The 12,886-nt window shown below is 39.5% G+C and overlaps 1 protein-coding gene across 13 annotated transcripts in view; it reads left to right on the forward strand.

The window, feature by feature from the left end:
- The window catches only part of R3HCC1L (R3H domain and coiled-coil containing 1 like), a 125,282-nt gene that overhangs the window by 52,700 nt on the left and 59,696 nt on the right, over positions 1 to 12,886 (forward strand). For 7 of the 13 annotated variants that reach the window (XM_074382724.1, XM_074382726.1, XM_074382725.1 and 4 more), the window contains exon 2: positions 2,240 to 2,349. The exons of 2 other annotated variants lie outside the window; for them this stretch is intronic. Coding sequence is in view for 4 of the 11 variants with exons in the window: in XM_074382720.1 (XP_074238821.1) it covers positions 2,347 to 2,349; positions 9,324 to 9,468 (148 nt within the window). In the remaining 7 variants the exon portion in view is untranslated. Of the gene's footprint in view, positions 1 to 2,239; positions 2,350 to 9,323; positions 9,469 to 12,886 lie in introns of all 13 variants that reach the window. 4 more of the 13 variants (XM_074382720.1, XM_074382722.1, XM_074382719.1 and 1 more) reach the window with 1 other exon arrangement.

A 12,886-nucleotide genomic window follows, 5' to 3' on the forward strand; every position in this document is an offset into this window, starting at 1 on the left:
AAATTAACTCCAGATCGATTATAGATTTAAACATAAGAACTAACAGTATAAAAACCCTAGAAGAAAACCTAGGCACACCATTGAGGACATAGGCACAGGCAAGGACTTCATGACTAAAACATCAAAAGCAATGGCAACAAAAGCCAAAATAGACAAATGGGACCTACTTAAACTTCAGAGCTTCTGCACAGCAAAAGAAACGATAATCATTACACTAAACAGGCCACCAACAGAATGGGAAAAAATTTTCGCACTCTACCCATCAGACAAAGTATCCAGAATCCGCAAAGAACTGAAGCAGATTTACAGGTAAAAAACAAACCCATTCAAAAGAGGGTGAAGGATATGAACAGACATTTTTCAAAAGAAGACAAATCTGTGGCCAAAAACATGAAAAAATCTCATCATCACTGGTCATTAGAGAAATACAAATCAAAACCACATTGAGATACTATCTCACGCCAGTTAGAATGGTGATCATTAAAAAATCTGGAGACAACAGATGCTGGAGAGGCTGTGGAGAAAAAGGAGTTGTTGGTGGGAGTGTAAATTAGTTCATCCATTGTGGAAGACAGTGTAGATTCCTCCAGGATCTAGAAATAGAAATTCCATTTGACCTAGCAGTCCCACTACTGGGTATATACCCAAAGGATTATAAATTGTTCTGTCGTAAAGACACATGCACACGTATGATTATTGTGGCAATGTTTACAATAGCAAAGACCTGGAACCAACCAAATGCCCATTCATGATAGACTGGACCAAAAAAATGTGGCACATATATACCATGGAATACTAGGCAGCCTTAAAAAACGATGAGTTTGTGTCCTTTGCAGAGACATGGATGAATCTAGAAACCATCATTCTCAGCAAACTGACACAAGAACAGAAAACCAAACACCACGTTTTCACTCATAGGCGAGTGATGAACAATGAGAAAACTTGGTCACAGGGAAGGGAACAACACTCACAGGGCTAGGTGGGGGGGTGTGGAAGGGAAGGGAGGGACAGTGGGGGTGTGTGTGGGCGGGAGGATGGGAGGGGATAACACAGGGAGTAATGCCTGACGCAGGCAATGGGGGTGGGGCAATGGAGACAGCAAACCACCATGGCATGTATATGTACCTATGCAACAATCCTGCAGGATGCAGGACGTGCACATGTACTCCAGAGCCTAAATATGATTTAAAAAAATATTTTTTTACTGCTATAAACAGTTCTGGAATAAATAAGTATCCTTGTAGAAGTCCAGTTACTTCCTTACGATAAATTAATCAAAGGAGAATTGCCTCGTCAAAGGCTTTTTGACACACACAAGTTTCTGAAATATAGCGTTCACAGCTTTCCGTATTAGTAAAATGTATACTTCCACTGCCAGTGTGTTTGAGCCCTATCTGTTGACTTTCAGCAAAATAGAGCTTTTTTTTTTTGTTTAATATTTGCCATTTTTGTAGCAAAACAAGTATGTTTAGATTGCATTTCTTTGCTAACTGATGAGGTTTTATTTTTTAATCCATCCACCATTTGGCTGGCCTGTCAGCCAGCCAGCATGTACTTACTGAGTATCCATCATGTTCCGTAACCTATCCCATGCGTTAAAACTATAGTAATGATTATAAGTTGAACATCTGTATATGTGTGTCTCTGTGTCTGTGTGTGTGCATGTTTGAGATAGGATCTCATTCTGTCACCCAGTTTGGAGTGCAGTGGTGCTATCACAGCTGACTGCAGCCTTGACCTTCTGGGCTCAAGTGATGCTCCCAACTCAGCCTCTTGAATAGCTGGGAGTACAAGTGCATGCTACCATACTTGGCTGATTTTTGTATTTTTTTGTAGAGATGGGCTTTTGCCATGTTGTCCAGGCTGGTGTCGAAAACCTGAGCTCCAGTGGTCTGTTTGCCTTGGCTTCCCAAAGTGCTGGATTATAGGCGTGAGCCACCATGCCTGGTCTCTTTTTGTGATTTTTGTTATTTTGTGTCTTGTGTTTTTTGTTGTTGTTGACAGTTATATTTTCCTATCTGCAGGTCTGAGAATGACAGAAGATGCCTTTTCCTTATTCTGTTTGGTTGATGAGCTTCTAAAAAGTGTTTTTATATGTGTGTCTTCATTGCACATTCTGTGGCAAATCACTGTGTTAAACTCTTAGTATTTACCAAGTGAAATAATGAAAGTTAAGTGCCTAGACAGGTGTCAAAGAAATAACTGTATAAAAATAACTTTTATTATTACTGTTTTTTAGGTGAGGCTGCCGTCGGTTAGAAAGGAACTTTTGTACAATTTGCCTTCAGGCACAGTGTATCTGCATGTTGTAGAGTTTTATTATTAAGAAAATAAAATGTCACTTATATGGTAAGTTGCCTTTATTATGGATATTTTATGGAAGTATTGTCTGTTTAAAGATTTGTTTGCTTGTATTTTGTTTTTACAGTGTCATTTTATTTTGTAACTGTCATATAAAACAAGTTTGAAAATGGCAGTTTCCTGAAAGATGTAGGGTCTTTTGAAGATTTTCTTATTTCTGTTTACTATCTGTTTTAATTTTATTGTTTGTAGTAGAGAGGAGAACAGGTGCTGTTTAAATATTGGGATTAGTTTTCAAAGTTGGATTACCAGCTTTGCTCTGTCTCTTTTCACTGTAACAGTGAGAGTTAACATCCTTCTTAACAAGTTCTGGCTTCCCTAGTTATATAGTAAGCAGCAGAGATGCAGTGTTATTTCAAGGGTTTGATTAACTGATTCAGGAAGAATAGGTGGTCGTTTAAATGGTAAAGTATTATAAAACAGAATGAAAAATGTTAAATAACTTGGAAATGAAAAAAGGTAACTGATTTTAATGTTTAAATATTACCCTATAAGTATTTATTGTCAGTTAAAAATTTTTTTTCAAGGAAGATTTAGTAGGTTGATAAAACCTGCTGTTTTGTGAGATTTTCTTACTCACATCCTCTGATGATCTTTTGAGTATATTTCAGCTTCTGACTCTGCTGTGTAGCCAGTGACAATGGGCCAGCCAATGCGTAGCGTGATAGCTTTAATGGTAACCAGAGGGTTGGTCACAGCAATTGTCAGAAGATAAATATACTCATATGCTGCTGACGCACACTGCAAAACTTGGATGGAAATTATGACACAATACTGGTGATTTGCCGAATTTTCTCTTAAATGGTTTTGCACAGCTAAACACAGTAAGAAATAAACGTTGATGTTGAGAGCTGAGTTTAAACTACGTAGTCTCAAATAGAATCCAGGGATGAGGAACTGTAGGCAAAGAAAAAAGAGAGGAACAAGATTATCCTTAGATTTGGTTTTTTCTTAGTCTTTTTGCTTTTGTTAGCATCAGAAAACAGTCTTAGGTATTTCTAGATGTTTTGCATAGCTCATGTGAGTAGAAGCGTAGGATTTCATTGTGCATGACTGAAAAGGCCTTGGTCTCAGAGCAAATCAAAATGAGTTTTAATCTTGGTTATTTGAAATCTCCTTGTACCTGTCTTATTAGGAGTATTATTTTTTTTTTTTTAAGAAGAAGCTAATTTGCAGCTGGCTATAAAGAGTGACATTGTATCTGGGAAAATGCTGTACTAACACACCGCGCTGTCCCACAAGAGTACTTCTCAAGTCCCCAAACGCAGTGCTGACAATCTGTGACAGCCTGTGAATTGTTGGGCAGCAGTAGGGGAAAGTGGACAGCAGAGTGAGGTGGTTGTATGTAAGTTATAGAGGAGGTGGGGAGGGGAAGAAGTGAGACAAGAGCAGAGCAGCTTCTAAGTTTTGTGGGCAATTTGAATGGAAGGCGTTTTAGTTGTTGGGTTCTGCTAATACAGCTCTGAAACAAATAGCTGGAGGGTGGGGTGGAAATACTGTATTTCACCTTTCCTTTCAAGGTGTTATTCATTCTGTCATCTAAACTGTAAGTTTGGCTGGGTGTGGCAGCTCACCCCTGTAATCCCAGCACTTTGGGAGGCCCAGGTAGGCAGATGACTTGAGACCCAGAGTTCAAGACCAGCCTGGTCAACACAGGGAAACCCCATCTCTACTATAAATACAAAAAAAATTAGCTGGCCATGGTGGGGTATGCCTGTAATCTCAGCTATTTGGGAGGCTGCGGCATAAGAATAGCTTCAGCCAGGGAGGCAGAGGTCGCAGTAAGCTGTGATTGCACCAGTGCACTCCAGCCTGGGTGCCAGAGTGAGACTCTTTCAAAAATACAAATAACAAGAAACCCTGTAAGGTTATATGTTCTATTGATGAAAGCATGGGTTGCATGGAATTAAAACTTCTGAGGAGACTAGAAATATCACATCATACCAGGAAATCAAACTGGAAAGGTAAGGGTAATGGGGATAGGGTTTATCTTTTCCAAGAATTATTTTAGTGGTAGTAAGGCCAGTTACCATATCTAGATCCACAATGGCTGTGCCATTCATCTCAGATGGATGTGTATCTTGTGGTTTATTTGATTGATTTGGTACATATACCATCAGCTGTTACTGTTTCTACAGCAAGCATTGTCAGACATCAAGGCAGGAATTTATGGATATTATTTGGATTGTGGAGTAGAATTTAATGTGGGCAAGTTATGGTTCAATTCTTTCTTTCAGTATGAAAATAGTTACAACAAAGTAAATAGCTTTGCTACAATGAACCTTTGGCCGTAGCCCAGACTAGTACTGGGGACTGAATGTTTGTGTTCTCCCTAAACTCATATGTTGAAATCTACTCACCAGTGTGATGGTATTTGGAGGTGGGGCCTTCCAGATGTAATTTAGTCATGAGGGTGAAGCCCTCATGAATGAGATGACTACCCTTTTAAGAAGAAGCCAGGGGCCAGGTGTGGTTGCTCACTTCTGTAATCCCAGCACTTTGGGAGGCCGAGGCGGACGGTTCACCTGAGGTCAGGAGTTCGAAACCAGCCTGACCAATGTGGTGAAACCCCGTCCCTACTAAATACAAAAAGTTAGCCAGCGTGGTGGTGCATGCCTGTAATCCCAGCTGCTTGGGAGGCTGAGGCAGGAGAATCACTTGAACCCAGGAGGCAGAGGTTGCAGTGAGCCAAGAGTACACCATTGCACTCCAGTCTGGGCAACAAGAGCAAAAACTCCATCTCAAAAAACAAAACAAACAAGCAAAAAAACAAGAAGCAGCCAGGGAGCTAGCTTGCTCTCTTTCTGCTATACGAGATTACATATACCAGGCGTTCCCAAACTTTTTACACAGGGGGCCAGTTCACTGTCCCTCAGACTGTTGGAGGGCCGCCACATACTGTGCTCCTCTCACTGACCACCAAATAAAGAGGTGCCCCTTCCTGAAGTGCGGCGGGGGGCCGGATAAATGGCCTCAGGGGGCCGCATGCGGCCCGTGCCGTAGTTTGGGGACGCCTGACATATACATATATTCATATATATACACATATACATATATATATATATATATACACACACACATGTATTCTCAACCCACTGCAACCTAGAAGAGGGCCTGCTCCAGAACCAGGCGATGCTGGCACCGTGACCTTGGACTTCTAGCTATCAGAATTATGAGAAATTTTTGTTGTGCTTAAGCCACCCAGTCTGTGGTACTTTGTAATAGCAGCCTGAACTAAGACAACTAGTTTCTGTAACTCTCCAAAATAACACTTTCTGACTTTTTGCCTCTTCACATGTTGAGTCTGTTCTTTCCACTTGTAATGTCTCCCTTCAATTCTGTATTTGAGTATCTGCTTCTAAAGGCCTAGCCTCAGTTCCACCCACTTTATGACATTTTCCTCACCCATTCCAAGCCGTTAGTGGTATTTTTCTCCTCTGCTTTCTATCATTTACTGCTTTTCTCTTTATTTGGCAGTTAGAGGCATATATTCCCTTAAAACAACATTTAAAAAGTATTTCCAATTCATTTTTAACTCATGTGTTTTAAACCATATTATTACTTGTAGTTCTACCTTATAATTTCTACTACCCCAGCAGTGATGTCAATATAATATGTGCACTTAATAAGTATTTTTTGATGGTTAAAAAAAATTGCCATTGCCTATTGTTGGTTTTTAACCCATCTTTAACAATTATCTTTCTCTTTATATCATAAGAATTCTAGATAAAAATTGTTTAAATACCTGAGCCATGTTCGTTTAGCAGATGATTCTTTTTTGAAAGCCTTCTGTAGCCCTGTATACAGGCGTTCTGTTCCTTAAAGTAACATTGTTTTGAAGAAGTTACTGTATTGTAATTATTTGTTATTCTTGAAACTCCCGATTAGTAGACTTTGAAACTGCATAGAAGAGAAACTCTTAAATTTATTAAGTTGCTAATGCTTTCTTTGCCTGAAACTTGCTCTTGGTTTTTCAGTTTCTCACCAGACACATTTCACACTTGCTGGTATGGCTCCAAGGAGGGAGGCGATAGAAAAAGAGCTGAAACTGTCTCTAACAGACAGACCCTACCTCATTTATAATTAATTCATTTTTGTTGTATTATGATTTGGTATTTTAAAAATTAAACTCTTCCGTGCTATGCATTTTTACCCCAACACAATTTTTAGAAGGCATGTGTTCTAGTCTAATGTAGTAGTTATGTGCAGAGACTTTGAAATCCTATTCAACACTTGGAAACTGTGTGATCTTTAGTAACTTAAGTTTCAGATTTCTTATCTGTAAAGTTGGGATAATAATAGCTACCTCTTGGTATTGTAGTTGGTATCAAATGAGATAGTATATGTGGCGCTTAGCTGAGATTAAGTCCGGTGGTCTCTACCTTCAAAATTTACTGAGTGGTTTATTAGCTTCTCTCTGTGAATTTTAAAGAGGAAAAAAAAAATCAGGTTTAATACATGTCAAGGTTGAGGTAAAGCCCCCAAAGCCTTATCCATTTGAGCTCCTTTATTGTCAACTATAGGATGTCAGTTAAACCCAGAATAGACCCAGGAGAGGAACTAATTTCCAATAACTGTAGAAACAGACCAACCTCCAGATGTGTAATGAGGGAAGTTTTAGGTGGGAGTTTTTTTCTTTTCTCCCTGCCCCCTGCCACCAGTTACATATGCAGAGTAGGAAGCAAACTTTTCTCTCTACCTTTCTGTTACATATTATATTGCTATTGTTCAGTTATATTAAAGCTTTTATATGACTGCTTTTTGAGGTGGTCAGTAATAGGTGCTAACATTAAACTTGGAGCAGTTAAGCTGGTGAGCTGTGGGGTTACCATGTCAGTGGAGTGTGAAAGAGACGACGCTGCAGAGTGTTTCCCAGCCTGTAAAGCGTGAAATCAGTTGGTGCTGATGCATGGCGACTGTAGCCAGTGGAGTGTAAAATAAGTTGGGGGCATGAATTGTGTTATGTTATGAGAAAGACCTTTTCATGCTACTTCTTTTATGTATTTTGGGACCTCCAAGATCCTACTGGAATCATGTATTTTGTATCTTTTGTTGTCTTCATACTCGGTTTTTTCATGAAATGTTTCTTCTTTGTCCAGCTGCAGGCAGAGAAGCAGAGGCAATAAATATAAATGACCAAGGCAGACTAATATTAAAACACTGTATTATATTCTGTTTAAGATTGCATCTGAAAATACCGTTTGCAGTTGGTATTTGACGTACAGGTTTCTTCTGTTTTAGACTCAGGATATGAAAGTTTACCGTGCATTCTACTTTGAGCTTCTGTCAGTGTGAGAAGTGTATTATCAGTTTCACTGGTTGATGGTCCCATGTTGAAATGTGCCTCTGGAGAAGGGAAGTAGAGAAGGACAGTATTTTCAAATGCTTGGAGGAGTTGGTAGGAGGAAGAATAGAGATTATTCTTATGGGGAATAGAAGAGAGGGAGTTCTCTCCTGACACCTGGTGAGGTTCTTTACCATATGGCTTTGAGGGTGAGGCAAGGTGAATGAGGAAGTTTCAGAGACAATAGTGAATTATTGTTAGCACTTCTCAGTCTGGAAGGTTATTGGAAATAGGCATGCCATGAAAGCATTAAAGGTCTTTCACTCTTATCTTACTTGGGTTTCTCTTTCTACAGCAGCAGTATTTGAACTCTTTTTGGTTGCTTTGCAGTTACATGGATTCTAAGCAAATTGTGAATATTTATGAAATTAATACATCATTTTGAGACCATTCTGCTGAGTATCAGCAGTCTAGTGTAGTAGTTAAATGCAGGGACTTTGAAATACTAACCAACACTTAGAAGTTGTGTGACCTTCAGTTATTTAAGCTTCAGATTTCATGTATAATATTGGGATAATCATAGCTTTCTCTTAGTACTATAGTTGGAACCAAATGATATAATGTATATACAACATTTACCACAATCCCTGTCACATAGTAAGCACTCAGTAAATGGTAGCTGATTATTCTTCTTTCTCTTCTTCTACTACTACTAATGGCACTGCTCATCACTACTTCACTTTTGCTTGTAGGGCCTAAATTGTAATGAAACAGAAAACATAATTAGACGTGGTTCATTGCAGCAGATTTTGAAAAATATCTCATTGTTCTCTTGGGCATGGTTTAATAGTTCATTCTTAACTAAGTAGAAACTCTAAAAAGACTTTTTAAAATGAAAGATAAGAATCTTTGTCTTGGTTTAAGATAGCTTTGCAAATGAGTATACAGAATTGGTTATTCTAAAATATATTTACTTAATGTAAATAAATCAGCCTTTATTTGAGCTTAGGGAATATATAGAGCTAACAGTTTAAAGAATTGTTATTCCTTATTACTCACCTAACACAACTTTTTTTGGGGGGGAGGGGGAATTGTTAGAAGTTTTTTTTGTTTTTATGTTTTTTTTTTTTTTCTGGTGCCAAGAATAGTCATAGTAGAAGTCTTGTCCAGTGTATGAGACACATTTTTGTGGGGAATGGGATGGAAAAGTAATCCTGATAATTTATCCTTAATGGTAATGAGCATTAGTGTGGATAATATATTTGGATTTGATGTGCATTATATGATTATTTCTTCAGCACAATTAACTTCCTGATTAAACTTTGCTCAGCATATATCCTGAGCATATACTTGGTTGAAAACTGAAAATACAGCTATAATCGTGGTAAAACTGCTAGTTTGGGTTCTGGTCTTAGTTACCACTCAAATAGTCTGAGATAAATGCCTCAACCAAATGGTTTTTGAAGGCTCTTTTCAGCTATAAGCTTTTTGTTTGTTTATTTTGAGACTGGGTCTTGCTCTGTCACCCAGGCTGGAGTACAGTGGCACAGTCATAGTTTATTGCAGCCTCAAACTCATGGGCTCAAACAGTCTTCCTGCCTCAGCCTTCCAAGTAGCTAGGGTTACAGGTATGCACTATCATGCCCAGCTAAGTTTTTATCTTATTTTAATTTTTTAGAGACAGGGTCTTGCTGTGTTGCCCAGGTTGGTCTTGAACTCCTCGCTTCAGGCAGTACTCCCTCCTTGGCCTCCCAAAGTGCTGGGATTGTCTACGTCAGCCACTGTGCCTGGCTTCAGCTATAAGATTGAAGATCCGTATGGAGGTAAGCTTAGAAATTGGGAAATAATAGCAGTGACACATTTTGACCACCAGAGGGTGAAGTCCAGTCAGTGAAGTTGTGCTCTGTATTTGATCAGAATGTGGCATTCTTGGAAATGAAGACGACACATTGCTCCTCTGCTCATTTAGGTTAAGTCATAAAGCCTTTTGCTCTCTGCTTCTACTTGCACTCAGTATCTTTCTGGTTTTGTCTTTTCAAAACTTTTCTGTATAGGACTGGGGCAGATATTAAAGAAAGAAGAAGAAAGGAGTAGAGGTATCTAATTGTCAGGTATTCATCCAGTTTTGTTCTATAAGATAGTGAATGGCTCTCAGATGACCTTTGGGCAACCTTGATGGGAAGCACAATAGTATAGGTGACCAAACTTCATTATTTGTGGTCACCTTCCTTCCCCAGAACACATAGGCACTCACACAACACTTAATCCTCCTTGCCCTCATTCTCTCTGAAATTCCAAGGATAAAAACAGAATGTTTGAGAAATATAGTAGAATGAGCACAGCCCTTATAACTGTAACCAAGGTTCCAGTCGTAACCATGGACATAAATTACAACCTTGGATTCTCGGTGTCTTTTTCTGAAAAACTAGGATGTTGAATTCTGACCTATACAATCCCTTTCAGTAAGTTTAATTCTAAAACTCTGTAAAAATTCTTTAATGTTTATTTGAAGGGCAGTGGGATTCTTAGTGCAACACTTTAATAAAGTAGTATCTTTACTCAGTAGCATATTCTTTTTTGATAGAAGCAGAGCTATAGATGTTAAGATCTAAATATTAAAGTATTAAGTAAACTGCCATAATAGCAAGCAGAAAGACAGTTACTACTCCACCGAGAGATTTGTTAGCCTCATAAACAAATACAGGCTTGATTCTCTGTGAATGTAGGCTCAGGATGGCAGCAGTTCATTCAAGAGAAGCCAAGGCTAGGAGGAGCCAGGCCAAGCTGATTTGGGGTATAGTTAATAGTGAAACATTTTGAGAAGAAGGCATTTGGGGATAAGTAAGCAAAAGAGGGCGGGTAGGTTCTGGGAATCTGTGGTCATGAAGCTGGAGTCAGAGTCCATTTCTTCCAGCCACACCAGTGGGGAAATAACTTTGACACAGCATTCAATTATACCAGTCCAAGTTGCTATCTGAGAGCTCAGGATGATAACATGGAAGGAGCAAGGAAAGGCGTGGAGGCTAAATACCCAGACAAGCTGAGATGAGTGTCTAGAATGTGTTAGAGCAAATGGACACAGAATTGTGCTTGTGAAAGCAGACAAAGATTAGCACTTACTATTATATTTGATATGTACACAAGAGGGTAGAAGCCAGTTAAGCTGACTGGGTAGAAACAGCATTTTAGGATTATGTGCAAAAGATAATTTTAATCTGTCCTGGTTTTTAATAACTATCCTTGGTGTTGGTAGAGAAGGTCTGTTTAGTATGTCTAAGTCTCTACACATGTTTGAGGCTAGTGATTATATCACTGACAGACTCTAGGATGTTTGATGGTTCTAATAGCTTTACACTCCACGGGATATCACATATTCACAGATCTGCTCACTACTGCTGCAGAGTTCATTTCACAGAAATGAACTGGCTAGTAAAAAATTTGGCAGGCAAACTAGCTTTTCAAGTAGCTGCTAGGAATGGAGCCCAGCTGTTCCCTTTGGGCTTGAGCTGTTGGAATTCATTGGGTTAGCAGCTAGAAAGAATGAAACTGTAACATTTTTAGCAGTGGTTCATGACAGCAAAGCAGAGGTGTTAGGATTTCTGTTCTAGAGGTTTACACTGCAAGTAACTTAACTTGATTGTGTGTCTTAATATTACTGGGCTTCTGACCGCTGAAATATGGCTTGGATCGATGGTGGTTTGGAGAAAGTAGAAAGAGGGCTATCCATCATTCAGAGGCTCCATAGAAGCTGGCTGATAATGCTGCTTTCACCAGGCAGCCATCTGTCCATCCATCCATCAGTAGGATGAAATGAGATTTAGCGGAACAGGCAGCCGTAACTCTGAGATACTTTCTAACCAACAATTGCAGCCCTGGCCTGAGTCTGACCACAAAGCACAGCACTGGGGTTTGGCGGGATGTGGCAGCAAGTGCAGTCTCCTTCCCGTCACTGCCAGCCTAGAATATGTTCAATATGAGACTAGCCCAGGCTTACTTTCCATACAAAATTTGACTAAACTTGGGATGACAAGTAGACAGAAATAGTCTTTCAGCTCCAGACTATTTTACAAGTGGAGCAGACCTTTTCGGTGGGGACTTTTTTTTTTTTTTTTTTTTTTTTTTAAGACTCTGGCTACTTTTAGTATTTGCGTCATTGTGGTACTTAGGGATGAGGCAAAGATAATTCACTGATTTTATTTTATGTAAATCCTTGTTTTACCTCTTAAATCAACATTTTTACCTAGAGTGTTAGGTTGCAAGAATGGAATTTTTTCCCTCTTATTTCTCTCTACTCTTTGGTGGTGTTAATATGAAAGGAAAGAAAATTTAGATGGGGAAATGGGTAAAAAATTTGAAGTAAGAAACTTGATGATCTCTAAAATGGACAGTCAGGCCCTGAATAATTGGATGTGTACCGTGTCTTCCTAATTGTTTTGCAGGAACATTGAACCTTCTAAGAGAGCCTCTTCGTCAGTATAGCTCTGTGCTTATGTTACCTGTCCTGGTACCATGCCTAGCCATGGCCAGCTTCCTTGACTGCTTTCTCTCAGTGGTCACTTTAGACCTCAGCTCCTGCTCTTTGTTCTGAAACCTTGCTTTTCACTTCAGATTGGCGGAGGGGTAGAGGGAGCCTAATGTACCGGAGATGCTTCGGAAATGAGAGCCTTGGATGAATTCCTGGGCCTATTGATCCACCGGCAGTTTATGCATCCTGACATTCATAATCTCAGTAGGCTGCTGATGTTCCTGATTAATGGGCCCAGGGGCTGTCCATCCGTCACTTCACATTAATTACTGAAGAGGTGTTTTTCCAGTGATTTACCTGACAGCGGGCTGTGATAAATACCCCTAAGCAGAGTGGGCAGTGATTAATCACAGGACCACACCCCTCCCCCTACTCTTTTTTTCTCCCACTAACCACAGGTTAGCATTGGGACCTGACCAAAGAGTGCCCCCGCCCCATAAGCTATCTATCTCCGTAATTGCTTGTGGATGCATATTTATTGGGGCATGGGACCTGGCATATAGCATTCTAGAATTTGTGCCAAAGATGATGAAAAATAAATCTTCCCAATAGGAAGAGTAACTAACATGTTTTTACATGGGGCAGGGAAGAAGTGTCTGTGAGCTGCCTGTATGTTGCTTTTTAAGAACTCTGATAGGAATATTGCCCACCTACTATGCATGCACTCAATACTGTGATGGTTGCTTTTTGAGCTTTAAAAAGAGGAGCTAGAACAG

Source organism: Saimiri boliviensis, chromosome 12, assembly GCF_048565385.1.
Source record: "Saimiri boliviensis isolate mSaiBol1 chromosome 12, mSaiBol1.pri, whole genome shotgun sequence".
NCBI classification, from domain to species: Eukaryota; Metazoa; Chordata; class Mammalia; order Primates; family Cebidae; genus Saimiri; species Saimiri boliviensis.